The 19,774-nt window shown below is 36.7% G+C and overlaps 1 protein-coding gene across 2 annotated transcripts in view; it reads right to left on the bottom strand.

Moving 5' to 3' along the window:
• The window catches only part of LOC150092906 (dynein regulatory complex subunit 2-like), a 182,386-nt gene that overhangs the window by 66,441 nt on the left and 96,171 nt on the right, over window positions 1–19,774 (bottom strand). For both annotated transcript variants that reach the window (XM_090413890.1, XM_090413891.1), the window contains exon 6: window positions 7,851–7,928. In XM_090413890.1, coding sequence (XP_090270016.1) covers window positions 7,851–7,928 — 78 coding nt within the window. The remainder of the gene's footprint in view (window positions 1–7,850; window positions 7,929–19,774) is intronic.

Raw genomic sequence — 19,774 nt, 5'->3', positions numbered from 1 at the left:
TCTACTCCAATCATTGAGAATTCGTTCCTCTGTCCAGGCATTCTGAACTATGCAGTGCAGCTACTGTAAGACTCTTAACCACCATACTTCAGCATTTCTGGTCGAATATCATCTACTCCTGCTGCCTTTCCACATTTCAAGCCTTTGATGGCTTTTTCTACTTCAAGTATGGATATGTATTCCAGACTGCATGCCTGGTCAGTGTTTTTTATCACTGTGCTGTCATCACTGCTTGTTTCATTTAGCAGTTTTTCAAAGTAATTACTCCATACTTCAAGGATATCTTTTTCTCTCGTTTTCATGTCACCTTTATCATCTCTAATTCCTTTTACAGCGCTCTTTCCTCCGTTCCTAAGCTTCTTCAACAACCTCCAGAATATTTTGCCACCTTCTTGATATTTATTTTCTATATTCTACATAGTTTTACACAGTGTTTAGCATGAGTCCACCAGGGAGTTCTAATTTTTTTTTTTTTTATCCTTGCAGACAACCTCACCACATGCCTCTCTGGCAGAATCAATCATTGTTTTCTTCAGAGTTTGCCACTGAATCTCCAAGGTTTGATTCCTGTTCTCAAACTCTTTCATTTTTTCTTCAATCATGTTTGTGTATTTTAGTCTACAGTTCACATCTGAGAGCTGCTCAACTTTTATTCGCTTTAAAACTTTCTTACATGTTTTTCTTTTCAATATGAAATTCAATTTTATCCTGCTCAAGACTAAATAGTGATCACTTCCAATTTCAAATCCTCTGTACACTCTGGTGTCTTGCAACAGGGAGAAAACATCACTATCAACAATAACATAGTCAATGAGACTTTTCTTATTACTTGCCTCTTCTCTCCATGTGAATTTGTGCAGAGTTTTATGTTGGAACATGGTGTTAGTAATAACCAGTCCATGTCCTGAGCAGAAATCCAACAGATATTTGCCATTATTATTAGCTTTGCTAATGATATCAGATTTGTAGTGCTAAAATGTATTTAATAATAAAAAAATTATTTATTATTATTTTATCAAAAGTACTTCGAATGTTTCTGATATGTTATAATGCAAAAACTGCTTTGCCTGAGAAGGAGTGTGGCAATGTTACTAATAGTTTAAAAGGATGTGCAGATACTGAGAGTTCGGGAAAACAGCTCTTGGGAATAAAAGGCATTAGAGGATGTTATAAATATAATGGAAGTGGTCACTCTATAAAATTAGCAATTCGGTGTGATGATGCTGACCTCTTCATCATCTGACAATCTTTGGTTGTCACTCCTTTGTCAAAATAACTAACTACTATTTTAAGCAAAATCCTAATCGTTCAAACTCTCTTCAATGTTTCAAAGCTAAGTAAATAACGCCTTGCAGTGAAACAGTAACCTCTTTATTTTTACATCACTATCTTTGTCATCATTGCTATAATCTACTGCTTTCCTGTCCTCTTGCATTCTTGTAATGCAGATGAATTTCCACCCCTATCACAAATCTCTTTGACATTCTTTAATATACCTCCACCAACTGAATACATAACATTCTCATATTAGACATTTCATCCTGCAGAGGAGATAAAACAGTCAGAACAACACAAGCAAATAAGACATGCTACACTGGCCTCATAGCCTAGTGGCTGTGCGCTTCGCAACCATATGTCTGAGGAAGGAGTGTCCTAGGTTCGATTCCCATCGAAGATGTGAGAGCTGAAGGATCTTCCTCAACCATAGCCAAGTTAGCCAGTCTTGGGCATGGACAGTAGGGTTTTTCCCCCAGTTTATCCTGGTTTTTCATCCCGCAAAGCAGGCAAACCGGCTTTGAGAACTTAACACTACGGACATAGGATACACCAGGGCTTAAGGCTGACCACCTTATCCTGTGAACGGTTTGAGGTCTGATAATTAATTAACCCTCAACACCGCAAGGTAAAAGAGGGTAAAAGCAAGATGAGACGAGATGAGAAATGAATACATTGATTGGTATTGGCCTAACATGCAAAGATGCAGACAGTGTCACTAGGCTGTTATTAATTTCTCTTCAGAAATATATAATTATTGATACATTTTTCTCTTCGTCACTATGAACTTTATTTAGTAAAAAAAAAAAAAGTTTTCAGAGTTTGTGTGATTATATTATTGCTTGAAAGATTCTAGTCCTGTAAGGTAGGGAGCACGTAACTAGTATGCTAATATTCAGTATGAAAAATATGATACAGGATAATTCATAGCTGGCATCCTGATATAGACACCAACTATGAGTTATTTCATAATTGGCAGTCAACATATTAAGTAACAATGGCTCTAAAACAGACACCAGTGGCATCAACACAGTCACTTTCCTCTACCAGACCTTTCCTTTCCTTTCCTCCCTACAGACAACTTGCAGATACCTCTTCAATTTCCTTTCTGACTCACTAATCTACCATCAAGCCCTATCTGTCCCAATTTAAGTACAAACTATTCATGCAAAAACTGCCAAAAGCCTTTATAAAATAATCACTATTTATTTATCTGAGACTTCCAGGGAGTCAGGGACTCGTCAAAGAAGGCCATACATCCCCCCCCCTCCTCCACACACACACACACACACACACACACACACACACACACACACACACACACACACACACCTCTCATTCACTAGATCCGCTCACTTATTTCTCTAGCTGAGAGAAAAATCCAGCTCTCAATCCTTTCTTTACCACACACAAACCCAACTTCTATATATGACAAATAATTTTTACCAATCTGTGTGTAGTCTACATACTCTCAATCTGTTCTCACAATCTACATTCCATAATCTCCTGATATCATCTTTGTAACTCTTTTTTGCACCATTCCCAGAGCTTCTTCATCTTCTTGGAACCCAAGAGATGAAATCTGTGAAAGGACAAGTAGTTCAGGTGCAATCGTATCAAGGCCTTATAAAGAAGCAAAATGACTTCTTATCTATACAAATCAATGTAGTTATAAGCACTGCAGTTATCCTCCAAGTTATATTTGTATTTTTTCTATGTGACCTTTGAACAGAGTCTCTGTATCTCGAATGCGAAGAACCTTTATCAGGGCTTTTCAACTGAAGAAAAGTTAGCCAGTCTCATACAGTGGTGGCAGAGTTTTTTCTCCTGGAAACTTGGGTTTCCTCATCCCACAAACAGGCCCCACGAACACACACATACATGTCTTTAGATATGCATGTTCATACACACATACATATCTACAGACATAAAAATACTTACCCTTAGACAGATGCAGCACAGGAATGGCAAGCTAGCTAGCTGCATTAAACTGCCTAAAATCTCCCAATCAAGGGACTAAACTCATTGTGGACAGATGAGAAATGGACGGATGGATGGACTTTAAACTTCAACTTCCTATCCACCAAACTCCAATATCCCTGTTTTCCAAGCATAATCCCACCAATATAATATGCCATTGGAAATCTCATTACATCAAAGTGCACTAGGAGTTAGTTGCACTCGTATTTTTTTCTGTTACCTTTGAACTTCAACCTCCTACCCACCGAACAGTATTGCTGTTCTCTAAGCATAATTTCACTAATATAAAATGCCATAAATTAAAGATACCAAGAATTATATACTTGGTTTAATCCTTTATCCAAGTGTAAGCAAACAAAGTTTGTGCCTGAAATATAATCAGGACTGGGGCAACTCATATATAGAATCTAATGCCTTAGTATCCCATAATGCAAAGCACATATCCTTACGGGTATGTATAATGCTATGCATTATGGAAAGGGGTCACTACCTAGACTGGTTTCGACCTTCATTGAGGTCTCGTCAGTGGGAGCCAGACCAGAGGTGATACTAAGGTTGAAGTAATGAGGAAGTCATATTTTCATATACAAGTAGCCAAAAGGTGTCACACCTTATTATTAAAATACTCTGGATTAATTCAGAATAAATGCCATTGGAAATCTCATCACATCAAAGTGCATAATGTTACACTTACTAACATTGAGCTGCTAGCCATTATCATTTCCCACAGTTCCAGCCTATTCAAGTCATTCTGTTAAGCACTGCATATCAGTAGTATCCATTTGTGATTGCCCTGCCTATCTTTGCATCAGCAGCAATCAGATGAATATATCGCCAGCAAAGGTTGGTCGATTGATAGAGCCTCTGCTACTAATAACTCACGCAAAAAGTTAAGCAAGTTTGAGCATGGTTAGTAGTCATCAGATAATAGTCAGATAATGAGCATGGTTAGGTGTCACATAATAATAATAATAATAATAATATCTAGTCAGATTTCCCCCCCCCATATATCACTATAAGTCAATAGTTTATATTCCAAGTTTATGTTCTCCAATTTATGCAAAAGCCTTTCATAAGCCTTTCAAATGCTTTAGCAGAGTCCAACAATATCATAGCATATCCATTCCTTTTATCCAACTCAACCAAAACATTATTATAAAATATGATCAGATGACCTCCTTTTAGTAAATCCATGCCTGTTCCTTACAAAGTATAGCTTATCTGTCAATCAATTTCTGTATTCAAGTTCTTGTTCTTATCAACTTTTCTTAAATCCTTATCACCAATCCAGAGATACTGACAGACTGAGAGTTAGACACCTTTGTATCACACATTTTTCAATTCCTATAGGATCTTTCCTATGCTGAGACTCAAATTATACAGCCATGTCAAAAATTTAATCAGTTCAAGCTGAACATTCCTTTAGCATACATGCTAATATTCCATCTGTCCCTACTGTCAAATTCTTATCCATGGTTATGCAACAGCTCCAGAACCTTCTCCTCCTGCTCATGCACCACTATCTCTTCATAATGAAGAGATAGAGGTGCATATATATCTGTGAAGAGAGAGATAGATAGAGAGAAAAAGTGGTAGTGCTGCATACTATGCTACATGCATCAGGCTGATAGATCTTTGTGAAGAGAGTACTCATTATTTATTATGATGATTACACGGGTATCTGCATGGAGTCAGAAGACTCATTGCATGAGATCCATTATTCACACACTAGCCATCATTTATTTATTTATGACAGCCACCAATGCCTGTCTTAACTCACCTTAAAATCATTCGCAAAAAATTTAGTCCTAACAACCTTGCTAACCATATACTTACACAATTTCCAGGGGTGATCCTTCCCATTCTCTCCCTTCCTGCCATGTACTTAAAAAAAAGTTTTCAGTGTCAATCTTATAAAATCCCTTCAATAAATTATATGCTTCTGCCATGTCTCCTCTTTTTTGTCTATTAGCTAGTTTTTGAAAACCCACAGACCTTCAATCTATTCCCACAGGGAACATTCGACAATCTTTGTCACTTACCTCCGGATCCTTTCCATCACTTCGTCTTCACAGAATTTAAGTAACCAGACCTGTGCACAATAGTCTAGATGGGGCCTTATTAAGGGCAATAATAACCTTCCTATCCGTGCTTGTCAGTATGTTCTTCAACAATCACATAATCCAATGTGCTGTTTTGGCCACCTTTGCAATATGCCCTCTAAACTTCAACTCCCTGTCAACAACAATTTAAATAATTGCATTTGCTTCTGACACGGTACCATCTGCATTCAATAAAGTTATTCTTTCATATTCATTCTCTCTTTAACTTGCAGCATAGTGATGAAATTCTTTCAGGTTGCCTTTAGTCTGTACAGACAATTTCTTTTCATATTCCAACTTAGCTTTCCAAACAATACTCTTTTTCTGGTCTGCACTTTATATATTTCATAACTCCTCTCATCCTGATTCTCACAATATTTGTTTCCCATCATCATACTCTTATGTTACTTAATAAGTCTGCACATCTATTTCATTCTCATCCTATTGTCCTTCAAACTCTCTAGGAACACATTCAAATACTGTATCATTTAGGCATCTTTCCAAAGCTTCCCATATACTGCTGATATCCTTCCCATGGTTCACAGACAATTCGTAGTTCATTGGGGGAAAATTCATCGTGGAAAAAATTCGCTGAAAATGTTATTCCCTAGAAAATTGAAATGATATTGCATTCATACCAATATATGAAAAATAAATGCAGTGCAAGATAAATTTCCCAAAATATAGTTTTATTATGTATTTATATATTATTTCTTTAGATTGTAATTAGATTTTCATAATATTTTTATTCTTATACAGTGAAAGTAATATTTTATTGATCGGTGAGTTTCCTAATGTCTGTTTCATCTTAAAAAGTTATATTCTTTCATACTTAGATACTACAGGTTCTGTTGATGGAATATTAATATTCACAAAACTTGAATAAGGTAGTTTAGAGAGAAAGAGCACCATATTTAAGAATATTTATTCTGTCCACTGTCCACTATTTTTCTGCACACTTAGAGACCCATCCAGATATACACATATATATATATATATATATATACACACACATAAATACATACATTTTATCTGAACTAATTCAGAAGATGAGGCATTTTAGTCACTGAATACATGTGTATTTTGAAAATGACTCCACTTTTTCTGCAAATGAAAGATATATTGTACCATATTCTTAAATATGGTGCCTTTTCTCCATAACCACCTTGTCCCAGTTTTGTAAAAATTAATGTTCCATCTATAGAGCCTGTAGCATTTAAATAAGAAAGAATATTAATGACTTTATATGGAATAAAAAATTTCAGAATGCTAAATATAATTGAAATAATAAATAATACATGCCTGCCTGGTTGGCCAAGTGGTTAGTGTATCAGCTCTCCAACCAAAAGGCTGGGAGTTCGAATCCTGCCATGGGCATGGATGTTTGTGATTGTCTGTGAAAATACTAGTGGTGGACAGTAGATGGAATTGGTGTAGATGATGTGGTCGGTGGATGAGGTTGAGTAGTGGAGATGGAGAGTTGTAGAGTAGGTACCCTCCCTTGATGAGTCTTGGACTCCCTGGAGGTGTCACATAATAATAATAATAAAATATTTCTTTTCTTCAAATACAGGAACGACATAATCATAGGATTTCAAATTTTCTCATGAAGAATTTCCCGCGATTAATTTTCCACGAAATAATAAATAATGAATTTTTTTTCACATGATGAATTTTTCCCATGAGTAATTTTCCACAATAAATTTTCCATGTGACTAATTTTCCAGCAATGCATTTTCTCTGGAATGAATTGTCTGTGAAGAATTTTCCCATGATGAATTATGTGGACATGCCTTCCCATTCAGTCACTGATACCATGGGAGTGAACAAAGTATTCTCCTGAGTTTGTTATAACTTCCAGTTTTTTTTTCCAGTTTTGAAATTCAGCATGTAACCTTTCCTAATTGGAACATTCAAATACTTATTATTTCCTTCTCCTTTATTCTTATCATGAGATTTCTCTGCAACCCAATCAGTGTTCAAATAATTCATGTCACACACGATTACTCATTTTGTACCTATTAGGGTAATTAGGTGATGTAATTCATTGCCTCCAGCAACAGAACTACCAGATCTCTAGCAACATCCCCATAATATATTTTAATCTATGATAAATTTAGTTAAATCCTTTATCCCAGTGAGAGTAAACAAATTTTGCACCTGAAAATATCTTCAGGACTGAATGTAGTGTTGTACTATCTTACCTGGGTAAGTAGTACAACACCAGGCAACTCGTAGCAAAGGTGGAGCAAGCTACCAACACTCCTATCCCAGTATCTCCCATAATGTAAAACACATCTCCTTATGGATATGTATACTGTTATGCATTAAGGGATTGGCCACTACCCAGACTAGTTTCGACCTTTATGTTAGCGTCCACTTCCCACTACATAGCCTCGTACATCCTCCAGCACATCTGTCATCCTGTTGTAAGTATAAATTGCTTATAATTAAATATAAAAATAAAATTTCATATTCAAGTCTAACACTTACTTCTTTTATTTTATCATTCCTTTCTCCATGCTCCTGTCTTGTTTTATCAATATTGGTTTTCATCTGTTTGATAGACATCTATAAAAAACACAACCAGCAAACATCATCTTTTTTAATGAAAATAATGATCTAAATGCCAATTTTTTCTTTGCTCAAATTTTAGTTATATAAATCAAAAAAGAAAAAAACTGAAAATGCTTCATCATTGTGTTTAACAAAGTAGCTTAGTATGAAATCTAAATAAAGATGAACTGAAGTTTGCGAATATTGTTTGTTCTCCTTCCTCAAGGAGAACAAACAATAGGCCATCCTGAGTAACATACTATGCTTGAAACTATGCTGTTGGAAACAATATACACTTGTGTCCAAAATCTAAGGATGAACACTATTTCAGCAAATTACAATTGCAAATTCAGATGAATCAGTCAATTTGTATACCTCACAATTTCAAGCAGAAAGGGGATACACATTCAAATTTTCGAATCGTGTGCAATGGGGTCTGTGGTAGCATTCAACAGAATAAAAAGCAAAAGGTTGCACTAAGCAAATTGTGTGTGTGTTTGAAATAAGTTCTTTTTGAAGTTGAAAAATTCAAAAATTGAAGTTGCAAACTTGGATGTCTTGTAATGTCTCAATGACATCACTAGATGATTTCACACAGGGAAGAATTATTGGAAAGCTTGAAGAAAGCTGCAGAATTACTGATATTGCCAGAGAGTTTGGAATCTCACATAGCATTGTATCCAGGCTCTATGCAGTGTTTCAAACCAATGGAATGTGTTCCAGATGTTTGCTAAGAGGTTGCCTTCACTCTTCGTGCTATGGAGCACGAAGGCAGATTTTTGTTTAATATTTATAACAGCAAAACATAATTGATGTGCCATGGCAGGTCAGCTTGCAAGTTGGCTCCATTCAAGCACAGGTACATAGATATCTTGACAAACTGTGGCAAGTCATATGCAACAAGTAGGCCTATTTGCCTGAAAGCCTGTAGTCCGATTCCCTTTATCCACAGATCATCGTAGAGCATGTTTTCAGTGGTGTTGTATCCATAAAAATTGAATGAGACACCAATTGACTAATGTACTCTTTACAGATGAGAGTCGTTTCAGTCTTTCCTCTGATTCTAGATGACACTTGATTTGGCATGAAAGTAGTACTGCTTACCATTGCAAGAATGTTCTTGAAAGGGATAGATATGGTGGTGCTGGGGTCATAGTGCAGTGAGGCATTTGTGCCTCTCCACACCATGGGGAGGATATTAATAGAATTGAGTGGACAGCACACTCCCCAGATGTCAACCCCATAGAACATGTTTGGGACACAATGGGGAGATGTATTACCGCTCGAAATTCTCCTCCAGAACACAAACAATGCCTTATCCTTAGCTCTGAAGAAGGAGTGGGCCAGTTTTCCTCAAGAATTCCTGAATTACATTTCATGATGGATGTATTCATATTGAAATGTCTCTTCGCATAATTTTTTGTAAACACTGTACATTAATTCCTAAAATATGTCCTTTGAAAAATTTGTAACATTTTCCAAAAACACATTGCAATTTGTATAAAATTTATAATGCATTTTTTGTGTAATATAATTTATTAGTATGCTGTTAATAAATTTATGTCCACATTTGGCAGTAGTTATGAAAAATTTTCATATGCAGGTAAAAATGTTAGTTCATCCTTAACTTTTGAACACCAGTGTATTTAACTTCCAATATGATTTATTAATCTATTCAATCTATTAAGACACTATGCCAAGAAGAAGCTCTATATCTATCAGATATGTCATTAAATCTTTTAATACACAATAAAAAAAGCAATATACAGTTCATGTCAGAACAGCATGGTACTATGGTAACTCATCAAAAGATGTATTATGTAAATATCTGTTATCACTGTTAAAATTAGTTTTATTATGCAAAATGTTGTTTCCTTTTACCTGGCTAGAAAAAAATAGATTTTTCATTCTTGTTTGCTTAAATTTAACATATGATTCAAAAGAAAAAATTAAAATAAGATACATATGCAATCAGGATTTAATCTTGGAGGGGGCCAAGCACTCAAGATTTAATCTTGGGGGGGGGGGGTGAGTTGAGTAGACGTTTTGAGAATACCCACTACGCATTGCATACGAGCTATGACTGAGCATCTGCAGTGATCGCCAATACATGATACCCGTGATCTCTGGCCAGGCTCGAGCAAACGAAGTAGCACCCGAGCACTACTTCATTCGCTTTGTGTTCGCAGTGGCCAGGATTCCCGGGTGCTATAGGGTATTCCCCCCTTATGTGATCGCTAATTCATAAGTAGCATAGAAATAGAAGACATAACATAAATTTTAAAAAAAAAATTTTAATTAGGAAAATATTTTTGGAAATTTTTCTAGTGTTTTTTCCTTTTTCTTTTGGGGGGGACCAAGGCCCCTTGGCCCCCTCCCTGGGTGTGCCAATGTATATTATTATTATCATTATTATTCTTGTACAGGTACCTCCATGGAGTCTGAAGACTCATTGCAGGACACCCAGACTATCCACACAATCTAACATAATTCTCCTTGAACCTATTAACAGACAAAATGCTAACAACTGACTCTGGCAACCCATTCCATTCATTCAAATTGTTAAAAAACTCAAACCATTCTGTCCCCCCCCCCCCTGGATATACGGTTTACCCAAAATCCACAAACCTAATTCTCCCCTAAGACCTATAGTAGGTGCCACCAGTGCACCTTGCTACAAATTATCAAAGCAGTTAGCTAACTCTTTGAAACCCCTCACTGGTCGTCTTACCTCATCTTATGTAAAAAACTCCACCCATTTTAAAAACTTAATTGAAAATCTTACTTTGAATAATACAGATATATTAGTCAGCTTTGACATCATCTCTTTGTTTACAAATATTCCCCTAATTGACACCTTAACACTCTTAAAAAACGTTTTTCCTTCTGATATCTTAGAGCTCTTTTCCTTTGCCATCATCTCTGGTTATTTCTCTTGGAAGAACAAAATCTACAGACAGATAGGGGGAACTGCCATGGGTTCCCCCCTCTCACCCCCTCTTGCCATTTATTACATGGAAAATTTTGAAAAACAAGCCATTGACCCTTCTCCTCTAAAACCTTCTATCTGGCTAAGACATGTAGATGATGTGTTCTCTATTTGGCCTCATGGCCCAGACACATTAGATTCCTTCCTCAGTCACCTCAATAGTCTACATCCAAGAATCCAGTTTATGATGGAAAAGGAAAATAACAATAGACAGCTTACTAACATGCCTTCCTAATGGTAACTTTTCTTTCTCTGTATATAGAAAACCTTCTCATACAGGTAGATACATTCACAAACTCTCCCACCACCACCCCTCGCAGCAATATGGCATTATTAAAACTCTGACCAATAGGGCCCACAATCTTTGTTCCAGTAAAACTGCCCTGTCAGCCGAACTCAAACACATACACAACACCTTCCTTTCCAATGGTTATAATGACTACAAAATAAAAAAAATAATGAAGTCCTTCCCCATTCACTGACCATCTCTTCAGAAGGACTTCAGAAATGCCATCACTATTCCTTTTGCTGTTTTAAGGATACTTGTGACATAAGACTGAATGATAAATGCAAGAAAGATATTTAATTAACCAAATATTTCAGTCTGGAAATAGCAGACCATCTTCAGTGGTATTACAAGAACAGTTTTAAAAAATACAAGCTAGAATACTAACAAAGATCGTTAAAAATAGAACATGGCACGTGATGTTATATCACTAAGTATTAAGTATAAAACGGAGCATTTTGAAGTAGAGACATGATTGGAAAAAAAAAAAAATTAATGAGTAATCTTGATTAGACTTTCCCAGATTTTTGATATAGATATACAGTCATTACGATTCAGCTTGGGACGATGGAGTAAGGCCTCCACGCTTTCCTTGAACAAACGTTCAAATCTATAACAGGATCTATGTAAGAGGCGAGTGCCGGACCAAAAAATGCTGTGGTCAGTTTCAATCCCGAATTGAGCCAATCCAGACTTTTCAGGTTTGTTGTGAAGAATGGAGGATTGATGTTCTTGGATTCTTTTTTCAAGAGAACATCCAGTCTGTCCAAAATAGGAAAGATCACAGTTGCAAGGAATTTGATAAACTCCAGGAAGAGATAAAGTTGAGTGTTTGTCTTTAGGAGAAGGAAAATGAGAAGACAATTTGTTAATAGGTGAATAAGTCGTTGTTAAATCATATTTCTTTAAAATTCTTGCGATAGGTTCTGAAATACCGGAGATATAAGGAATAGGCACTCGACGTATTGAAACTTTGTTGTTTTGTGGAGGATTATAAGAATTGAGAAGATGTTGAGTACTTTTTTTAAAAAAAAGCCATTGAGTTTCATGTGTTGTTGGATAGTAGAATGTTCTTTCTGTAGATAATCAAAAGTAGAACAATTAGTTTTGGTTCTTCTGATGAGGCATTTTATAATTCCTGTTTTTTGACAAGGATGATGGGCTGATTCTTTAAGTATATAACGACCTGTGAACATTGGTTTCCTGTATACTGTAGTTGTAAGAATATTTGAAGGTGACCGGATGAGGAGAACGTCTAAAAAAGATAACTGGTTGTTTTCTTCTATTTCCATAGTAATCTTTATACGATGATGCAAGGAATTAATACTGTTTAAAAAAGAAGGTAAAGAGTTTTTGCTGTGAGGCCAAATAGTAAAGATGTCATCTATATATCTTACCCAAAAGGATGGTTGAGGGAAAATAGATGAGAAGAGGACTTTTTCTAAATGTTCCAAATAAAAGTTGGCTAAAGCAGGAGAAAGAGGACTTCCCATGGCTGTTCCTTCTACTTGGCCGTAAAATTTATTTTGACATACAAAATATCCAGAATGTATTACGAAATTGAATAGTTTTATAATGTCTTGAGGAAAGTTTCCTTGAGAGGTACATATAAAGATTCTATATCAAAGCTAACCATAAGATCTGTAGGTTGTAATGAGACATTTTTTAATTTTTCTAAGAAATCTGAGGAGTTTTTTAAAAAAGAATTAGAGTTGCCAATGTAAGATTTCAATAATTTAGCTAGCTATTTGGCTATACGGTAAGTGGGAGAATCAATACAATCTACTATTGGACAAAGAGGATAGTCAATCTTATGGATTTTTGGAAGGCCATAAAATCTAGGAGGTCTTGCAAAATGAGTTTTAAGTCTTTCAATCATGTCTTTATCTAAACTGATGACTTCATCTAAGAGAGAATTTAATTTCTTTAGTTGTCTGTTGGTTGGATTATAATCAATTTCTTGATATGTGGAGCGATCTCGAAGCAAAAGAGAAAGTTTTCTTCTGTAATTTGCTGAGATAATGAGGTGATTATTTTTTTTTTTTCAAGGACTGTAAAGATTTCATTTCAGAAGGAGATATGTTGGAAGGAGGAAGTTTGGCCTTAAGTAGAGAAGAAGCGACTTCTAGGCAAAGAGCATTAGCTTCATCACTAGTTAGATGATGAGATTCCTTTCAATGTCAACTAGGAAATCTAGATATGGTATCTTATTTGGAACAATAGAAAAATCATGTCCTTTTGACAGGATGAGGGTTTCGCTTTCAGTCAAAGGGCATCCGGATATATTGACAATCCAATTATCTATAGTTATGAAGGGCTTGAATTGTCTAGACGAAAGAGCTTCATATCTCCAGTATTTCAGAACCTATCGCAAGAATTTTAAAGAAATATGATTTAACAACGACTTATTCACCTATTAACAAATTGTCTTCTCATTTTCCTTCTCCTAAAGACAAACACTCAACTTTATCTCTTCCTGGAGTTTATCAAATTCCTTGCAGCTGTGATCTTTCCTATTTTGGACAGACTGGACGTTCTCTTGAAAAAAGAATTCAAGAACATCAATCCTCCATTCTTCACAACAAACCTGAAAAGTCTGGATTGGCTCAACATGGGATTGAAACTGACCACAGCATTTTTTGGTCCAGGACTCGTCTCTTACATAGATCCCGTTACAGGCTCGAACGTTTGTTCAAGTAGGTGGGACAATGGAGTAAGGTCTCCATTGTCCCACCCTGAATCGTAATGACTGTATATCTATATCAAAAATCTGGGAAAGTCTAATCAAGATTACTCATTATTATTTTTTTTTTTTTCATGTCTCTACTTCAAAATGTTCCATTTTATACTTAATACTTAGTGATATAACATCACGCGGCGTGTTCTATTTTTAATTATCTATTGTTGTTAGTATTGTAGCTTGTATTTTTTAAAACTGTTCTTGTAATATCACTGAAGATGGTCTGCTATTTCCAGACCGAAATATTTGGTTAATTAAATATCTTTCTTGTATTTATGTGCATTTATCAATCACTATTCCTTACATCCGTGGTACTTCAGAAAAAACAGCCAGATCATTAAAAAAGCACAACCTCCATACAGCTTTTAAGCCCCACCGTAAACTTGCTACCCTTATCCGTTCCACTAAAGACCAGCTCCCTCCTCTTTCAGTGGCTGATATATATAGAGTACCTTGTTCCTGTAAACTTGCCTACTTCGCACAAACAGGCAGGTCAGCATCCATCCAGTTAGAAGAACACAGTTTTTACATTTACAAACACAATTATGGTCAGTCTGGCCTTGCAGACCATGTTTTGGATACATCGTTACCACATAAAGGGGGGGGGGGGTGACAGACTTCAAGTAATGTGAAATCAGGTCAATTTGAAGGGTGAGCTTCTGGGAAAGTGTTCTAATAAATAGGCTCTAGAACCGTGAAGGCAATGATGACACTATTGCTTGGGGCATACTTATGGAAACGATGAACAAACTGCTCATAAAGGAAAATAAAATAAATTATTATTATTATTATTCAGGACCTACATGGAGTCGCAAGTGTCATCTCAGACAAAAAAAGAAAAAAAAAATCTATCATTACCATTCCTTAAACTCATTCACTACAATGATAGTTATGAGAACCAGCTGAGGAAATGTGGACTGCAGAGTTTGGTAGATAGAAGAAGGGGGGGGGGGTGATATGATCGAGACTTTTAAACTGTTGAGAGGTGGTTACAGGGTTGACACTGGGGAGTTCTTTCGCTTGGTTGAACAGCAGGAAGGAGATAATGACAAGAGACCATCCCTGGAAGTTACGAAAGGAATCTGTGAGCAAGAGGGTGAGGAGTGGTTTCATTGCATGGAGGATGGTTGAACCATGAAATGCATTGCCTGATGGAGTGGTGAGAGCGAGAACGGTCAATGAGTTTAAGGAGTGGTATGATAGACTTTGTGTTTCTTAGGGGAGGGGGGCCTCCCGTCGATGAGTCTTGATAGACTTTCTGTTTCTTAGAAAGGACCTCCCATGATGAGTCTTTTGACTCCGTGGAGGCCTGAATAATAATAATAATAAACATGTTATACTTGGACCATTTACTCTACGAACTCCATATGAATGAAAATAATGCTCAACAATAAATGTCTTTTCTTCCAACATCAACACCATTGCTACAGCTAAATGTAATGGCGTAGACTCTACACATGCCATTCTATTAGTGTGCATGTAGATGAATGGCATATCTCATAGCACATGTACTGAATGGGGTGATGAAGTTCACTACTGTTTGTTTTTTTTTCCGCCATACTATGTATGTGTGTTTATAAAGGAAAATAAAAATTCAGGGGTGGTCTCGTCCTTGTTTCACCATACAATAGATCCCAACATCATTCTGATAAATACTTTTCAAAGATTAAATGCCTCAATCCTACCACCTCTTCTTCTATCTACCAAACTCTACAGTTTCCATGGTCTCAGTCTGTCCTCATAACGAGCATTGTATAACCCTGATATAATTTTTATTATACACCTCTGCACTCTCTCCAAAATTACTTCATCTTTTCCAAATCTGTGACAAGATTTGAGAAATCCAGATATGGTCTGATCAGGGCTTTACAATGGAACCACTATTCTTTTAACTCTGCTAGTCAACACCTTCAGTATCACAGCAATCCACTGGGTTACCTTCACCATGTTCATGATATCATCCTAAACTTCAAATTTCTATTGACCTTTGTCTCCTCCACTTACTCTAGCATAGGGTATGCTATTTGTTATTTTTGATTTAAGGCTGAAGCAACTCAAGCTATGTGGAAAGTTTATTGTGTCTGTTAATTGTGTGTGTTCTAATGGCTGGTTTTCTCCTTGCAATCCAGATAATATCCATGATATAAAGGTTGTTGGGGGTTCCACAGGACTCAGTACCATTACTGAGCCCTGTAGAACTCCAACTGTGACCTTCCTTCTCTATGATTCTGCTTCCCCATATGCAACTCTCTGATATCTATTAGTGAACCAGTTTCCAACTCTGACTTCATATCTATATCCACAAATTACAACTTAATATCAACTTATCATGTGGCATACTGCTAAATGTTTTTGCAAAAAATCAAAAAAATGGCAGTATTTGCTTATCAAATTCTTGTTACTTTATTATAAAAGGCAACCAAATTGCATATCAGTGCTGACGCTCAGAGATTATATTACCCTCATTTGCCTAATTTTATATATGGTAATTTGACAAATAATTGGAAAAAAAAGCATGATAATTAAGTAAAACTTAATGTGGATTTTACTAACATAATTTTTATTTTAACACACATAGAATTTTAACCCTGGTATCAAGAACATCTTTAGTATGACTTCAAATTAAACAAGTACAATAGAAACCAGAAGATTCAACAATGAAAATGTTGAATCTTCCTACACATACAAGATATAAATTTTAACCCTGGTATCAAGAACATCTTTAGTATGACTTCAAATTAAACAAGTACAATAGAAACCAGAAGATTCAACAATGAAAATGTTGAATCTTCCTACACATACAAGATATAAAGTGACATGGCCTTAAACACATTAAGGTCCTAACCAAACAACTAAAATAAGAGAAAATTAATTAATTTAAAAAATATATAAATTATTTGTGAAATGTGTGGAGAAGTACTATTTCTCATAAAAGGAATAATTTTAGTCTAACACTTCTCTTTAGATTCAGACAACATAGCAAGGTTTCACAATTTTTATATATGCATTCTAAGATAATTACTTTTATGAAGAACCTTAATCTGCTTCCAAAGGATTTGATGTTTGGTGGAGATAGCATGTCCTTCAAGTCTCAACTGTTCAGGCTCATGGAATTTAATGTAGTCTAGATGTATAAAAACATATATAAAGTCGTATATAAGCTTCTTTCCACCTTTGGCTCAGGATAGGCCAAGGTGGAAGTTTATCTTTGGCAGAATAGAAAAGTAGAAATTTTGTTCATAGGGTGAAAGAACAAGTGTAGGCCAACAGATCTAAGCAGTTTGTCTATACCTTCAGAGACACCTTAACATAAGGGATGATAACATGATGGACTGCCTCTTTAGAGGCAGATAACAAGGAAACTCTATAACTATCAATGATTTTGTTGACATAAGACTCAAGCAATTAGCAAGGAAGGTGGACTTGATGTAATTTATTTCTTCATTGAGTACATTAATGGCACCAGATTTTTGACCAGTATGATGATATGAAAGAGCCGAAATGTCTAGTCCATTATGGGTTTTCTAAAAACAGAGAAACAAAGTCTACCATCTAGTTGATGAAGCAGAAGGAGATCTAAGATAAATTTTTAGTTCTCCATCTGCAGATCTAAGATAAAAGATAAACTTCTGCCTTTGGCCCACGCTGGAGTCTATCAAATCCTTTGCCAATCTGGATTATCATATTTTGGCGAAAACTGGTAGATCAACAACCATATGTCATGATGAGCATCTAGATTACATTAAATTTCATCAGTCTGAACAGCTGGGACTTGTAGAACATGCTAACTCCACCAAACATCAAATTTTTTGGAAGAAGATTAAGGTTCTTCATAAAAGTAATTATCATATAAATGCTTATCCAAGGTGGTATCAAAAAGTTTCAAGACTAGCTCTGTTTACGAGAAATTACTTTATTTATCTACGTTTACACACTACCACCTTCAAAATAGTCCCCTTGCATATCAATACAGCACTCCCAGCGTTCTTGCCACTTCTGGAATATGTCCTGGAAGTCTTCTTTTCGAAACATGTCAAGCACCTTCTGCGATTCATGCTGGATCTCCACAATAGTGTCAAAACGGTGAACTTTGAGCTGAATCTTCATCTTCGGGAAGAGGGCAAAGTCTGCAGGAGCCAAATCTGGCAAGTAGGGTGGGTGTGGAAGTGAGACCATGTTGTTTCTGGCGAGAAACTCAAGTGTGAGGAGAGCTCTGTGACAGGGTGCATTGTCGTTGTGGAGCATCCAGTTTTTCACACACCACAGATCTGGTCACTTTCACTGAATGTCTTCCCTCAGATGCCTTAAAACCAGGCAGTAGAACTCGCTATTGACAGTCTGTCCCCTGAGGATAAATTCTCAGGCGCGAATGTCAAAAAAGACAATGAGCATGCACTTGGTCGAGCTGCAGACCTGCATTGCCTTTTTCGGTTGTGGAGATGATGGGCTCTTCCACTGTGAAGACTGTTGCTTCGTCTCAGGGTCGTACCCATACACCCGAGTTTCGTCACTGGTAATGATTCTTGAATTTCACGTCTGTTCTTTGTTCTAACTTGCTGTCCATGATGAAATCACAGATGTGGTAATGCAGGTGGTCAGAATAGCATCGGTTGCACAGCTCCTGATGTACACAGGACGATGTCTTTTGGCATACTGACTTATGAAGGTGGGTGCTCCCTGTGACTGTGCATATAGCCTTGTGCTGCCATCTGTTCGCGTGTTACAAACCTAGTCTCGAAACTCTTTGATACCACCTCGTATAAAGAAAATTCTGAAATCTTGCTATATTATTATTATTATTATTATTATTCAGGCCTCCATGGATTCGAAAGACTCATCGTGGGAGGTCCTTCCTAAGAACATAAAGTCTGTCAAGACTCATTGAGGGGAGATCTCCCCCTAAGAAACACAAAGTCTATCATACCACTCCTTAAATGCATTGACCATTCTTGCTCTCACCACTCCATCAGGCAATGCATTCCACGGTTTAACCACCCTCCATGCAAAGAAACCACTCCTTACCCACTTGCTCACAGTTTCCTTTCGTAACTTCCAGGGATGGCCTCTTGTCATCAATGTCATCAAGAAGGGATGGCCTCCTTCCTGCTGTTCAACCAAGCGAAAGAACTCCCCAGTGTCAACCCTGTAACCACCTCTCAACAGTTTAAAAGTCTCAATCCTATCACCTCTCCTTCTTCTATCCGCCAAACTCTGCAGTCCACATTCCCTCAGCCGATCCTCATAACTATCCTTGTACAGTCCTGAAACCATCTTTGTCATCCGTCTTTGTATCCTTTCCACAGTTAATTTATCCCCCTTCAAATCCTGGAGACCAAATCTGAGAACCATAGTCCAAGTGTGGTCTGATCAGAGACTTATACAGCGGAATGATAACCCTCTTATCTCTGCAGGTCAGTGTCCTTCTCATAATTGCAGCAATCCTGTGTGTTACCTTCACCACCTTTGCAATATGTCCCCTAAACTTCAGGTTTCTATCAACCATCAACCCCAGATCTCTTGTCTCCTCTACTTCCTCCAGCATAACTCCTAGACCATAACACCATAACACCATAGAGTATGCTGCATCCCATCGATGTTTCCCAAACCTCAAGACCTTACATTTTGCTGCATTAAACTGACACCCCCATTCATTTGCCCATCTGTCTAGCTTATTCAAATCCTCTTGCAGGGCTACCACATCTGCACTATTACTAATAATCCTTCCCAACTTCGCATCACCTGCAAACAACTGAATATCCCCTTGCAATCCACTGGCAATGTCATTGATATAAAGGTTAAACAATATAGGTCCTAGTACTGAACCCTGTGGGACCCCCACTTGTAAC

The sequence above is a fragment of the Typopeltis vanoorti genome, chromosome 24, assembly GCF_054136105.1.
Source record: "Typopeltis vanoorti isolate ZY-2024b chromosome 24, IOZ_Tvanoo_1.0, whole genome shotgun sequence".
In the NCBI taxonomy this organism is placed as follows: Eukaryota; Metazoa; Arthropoda; class Arachnida; order Uropygi; family Thelyphonidae; genus Typopeltis; species Typopeltis vanoorti.
This window is presented reverse-complemented; position numbering and strand designations above follow the sequence as displayed.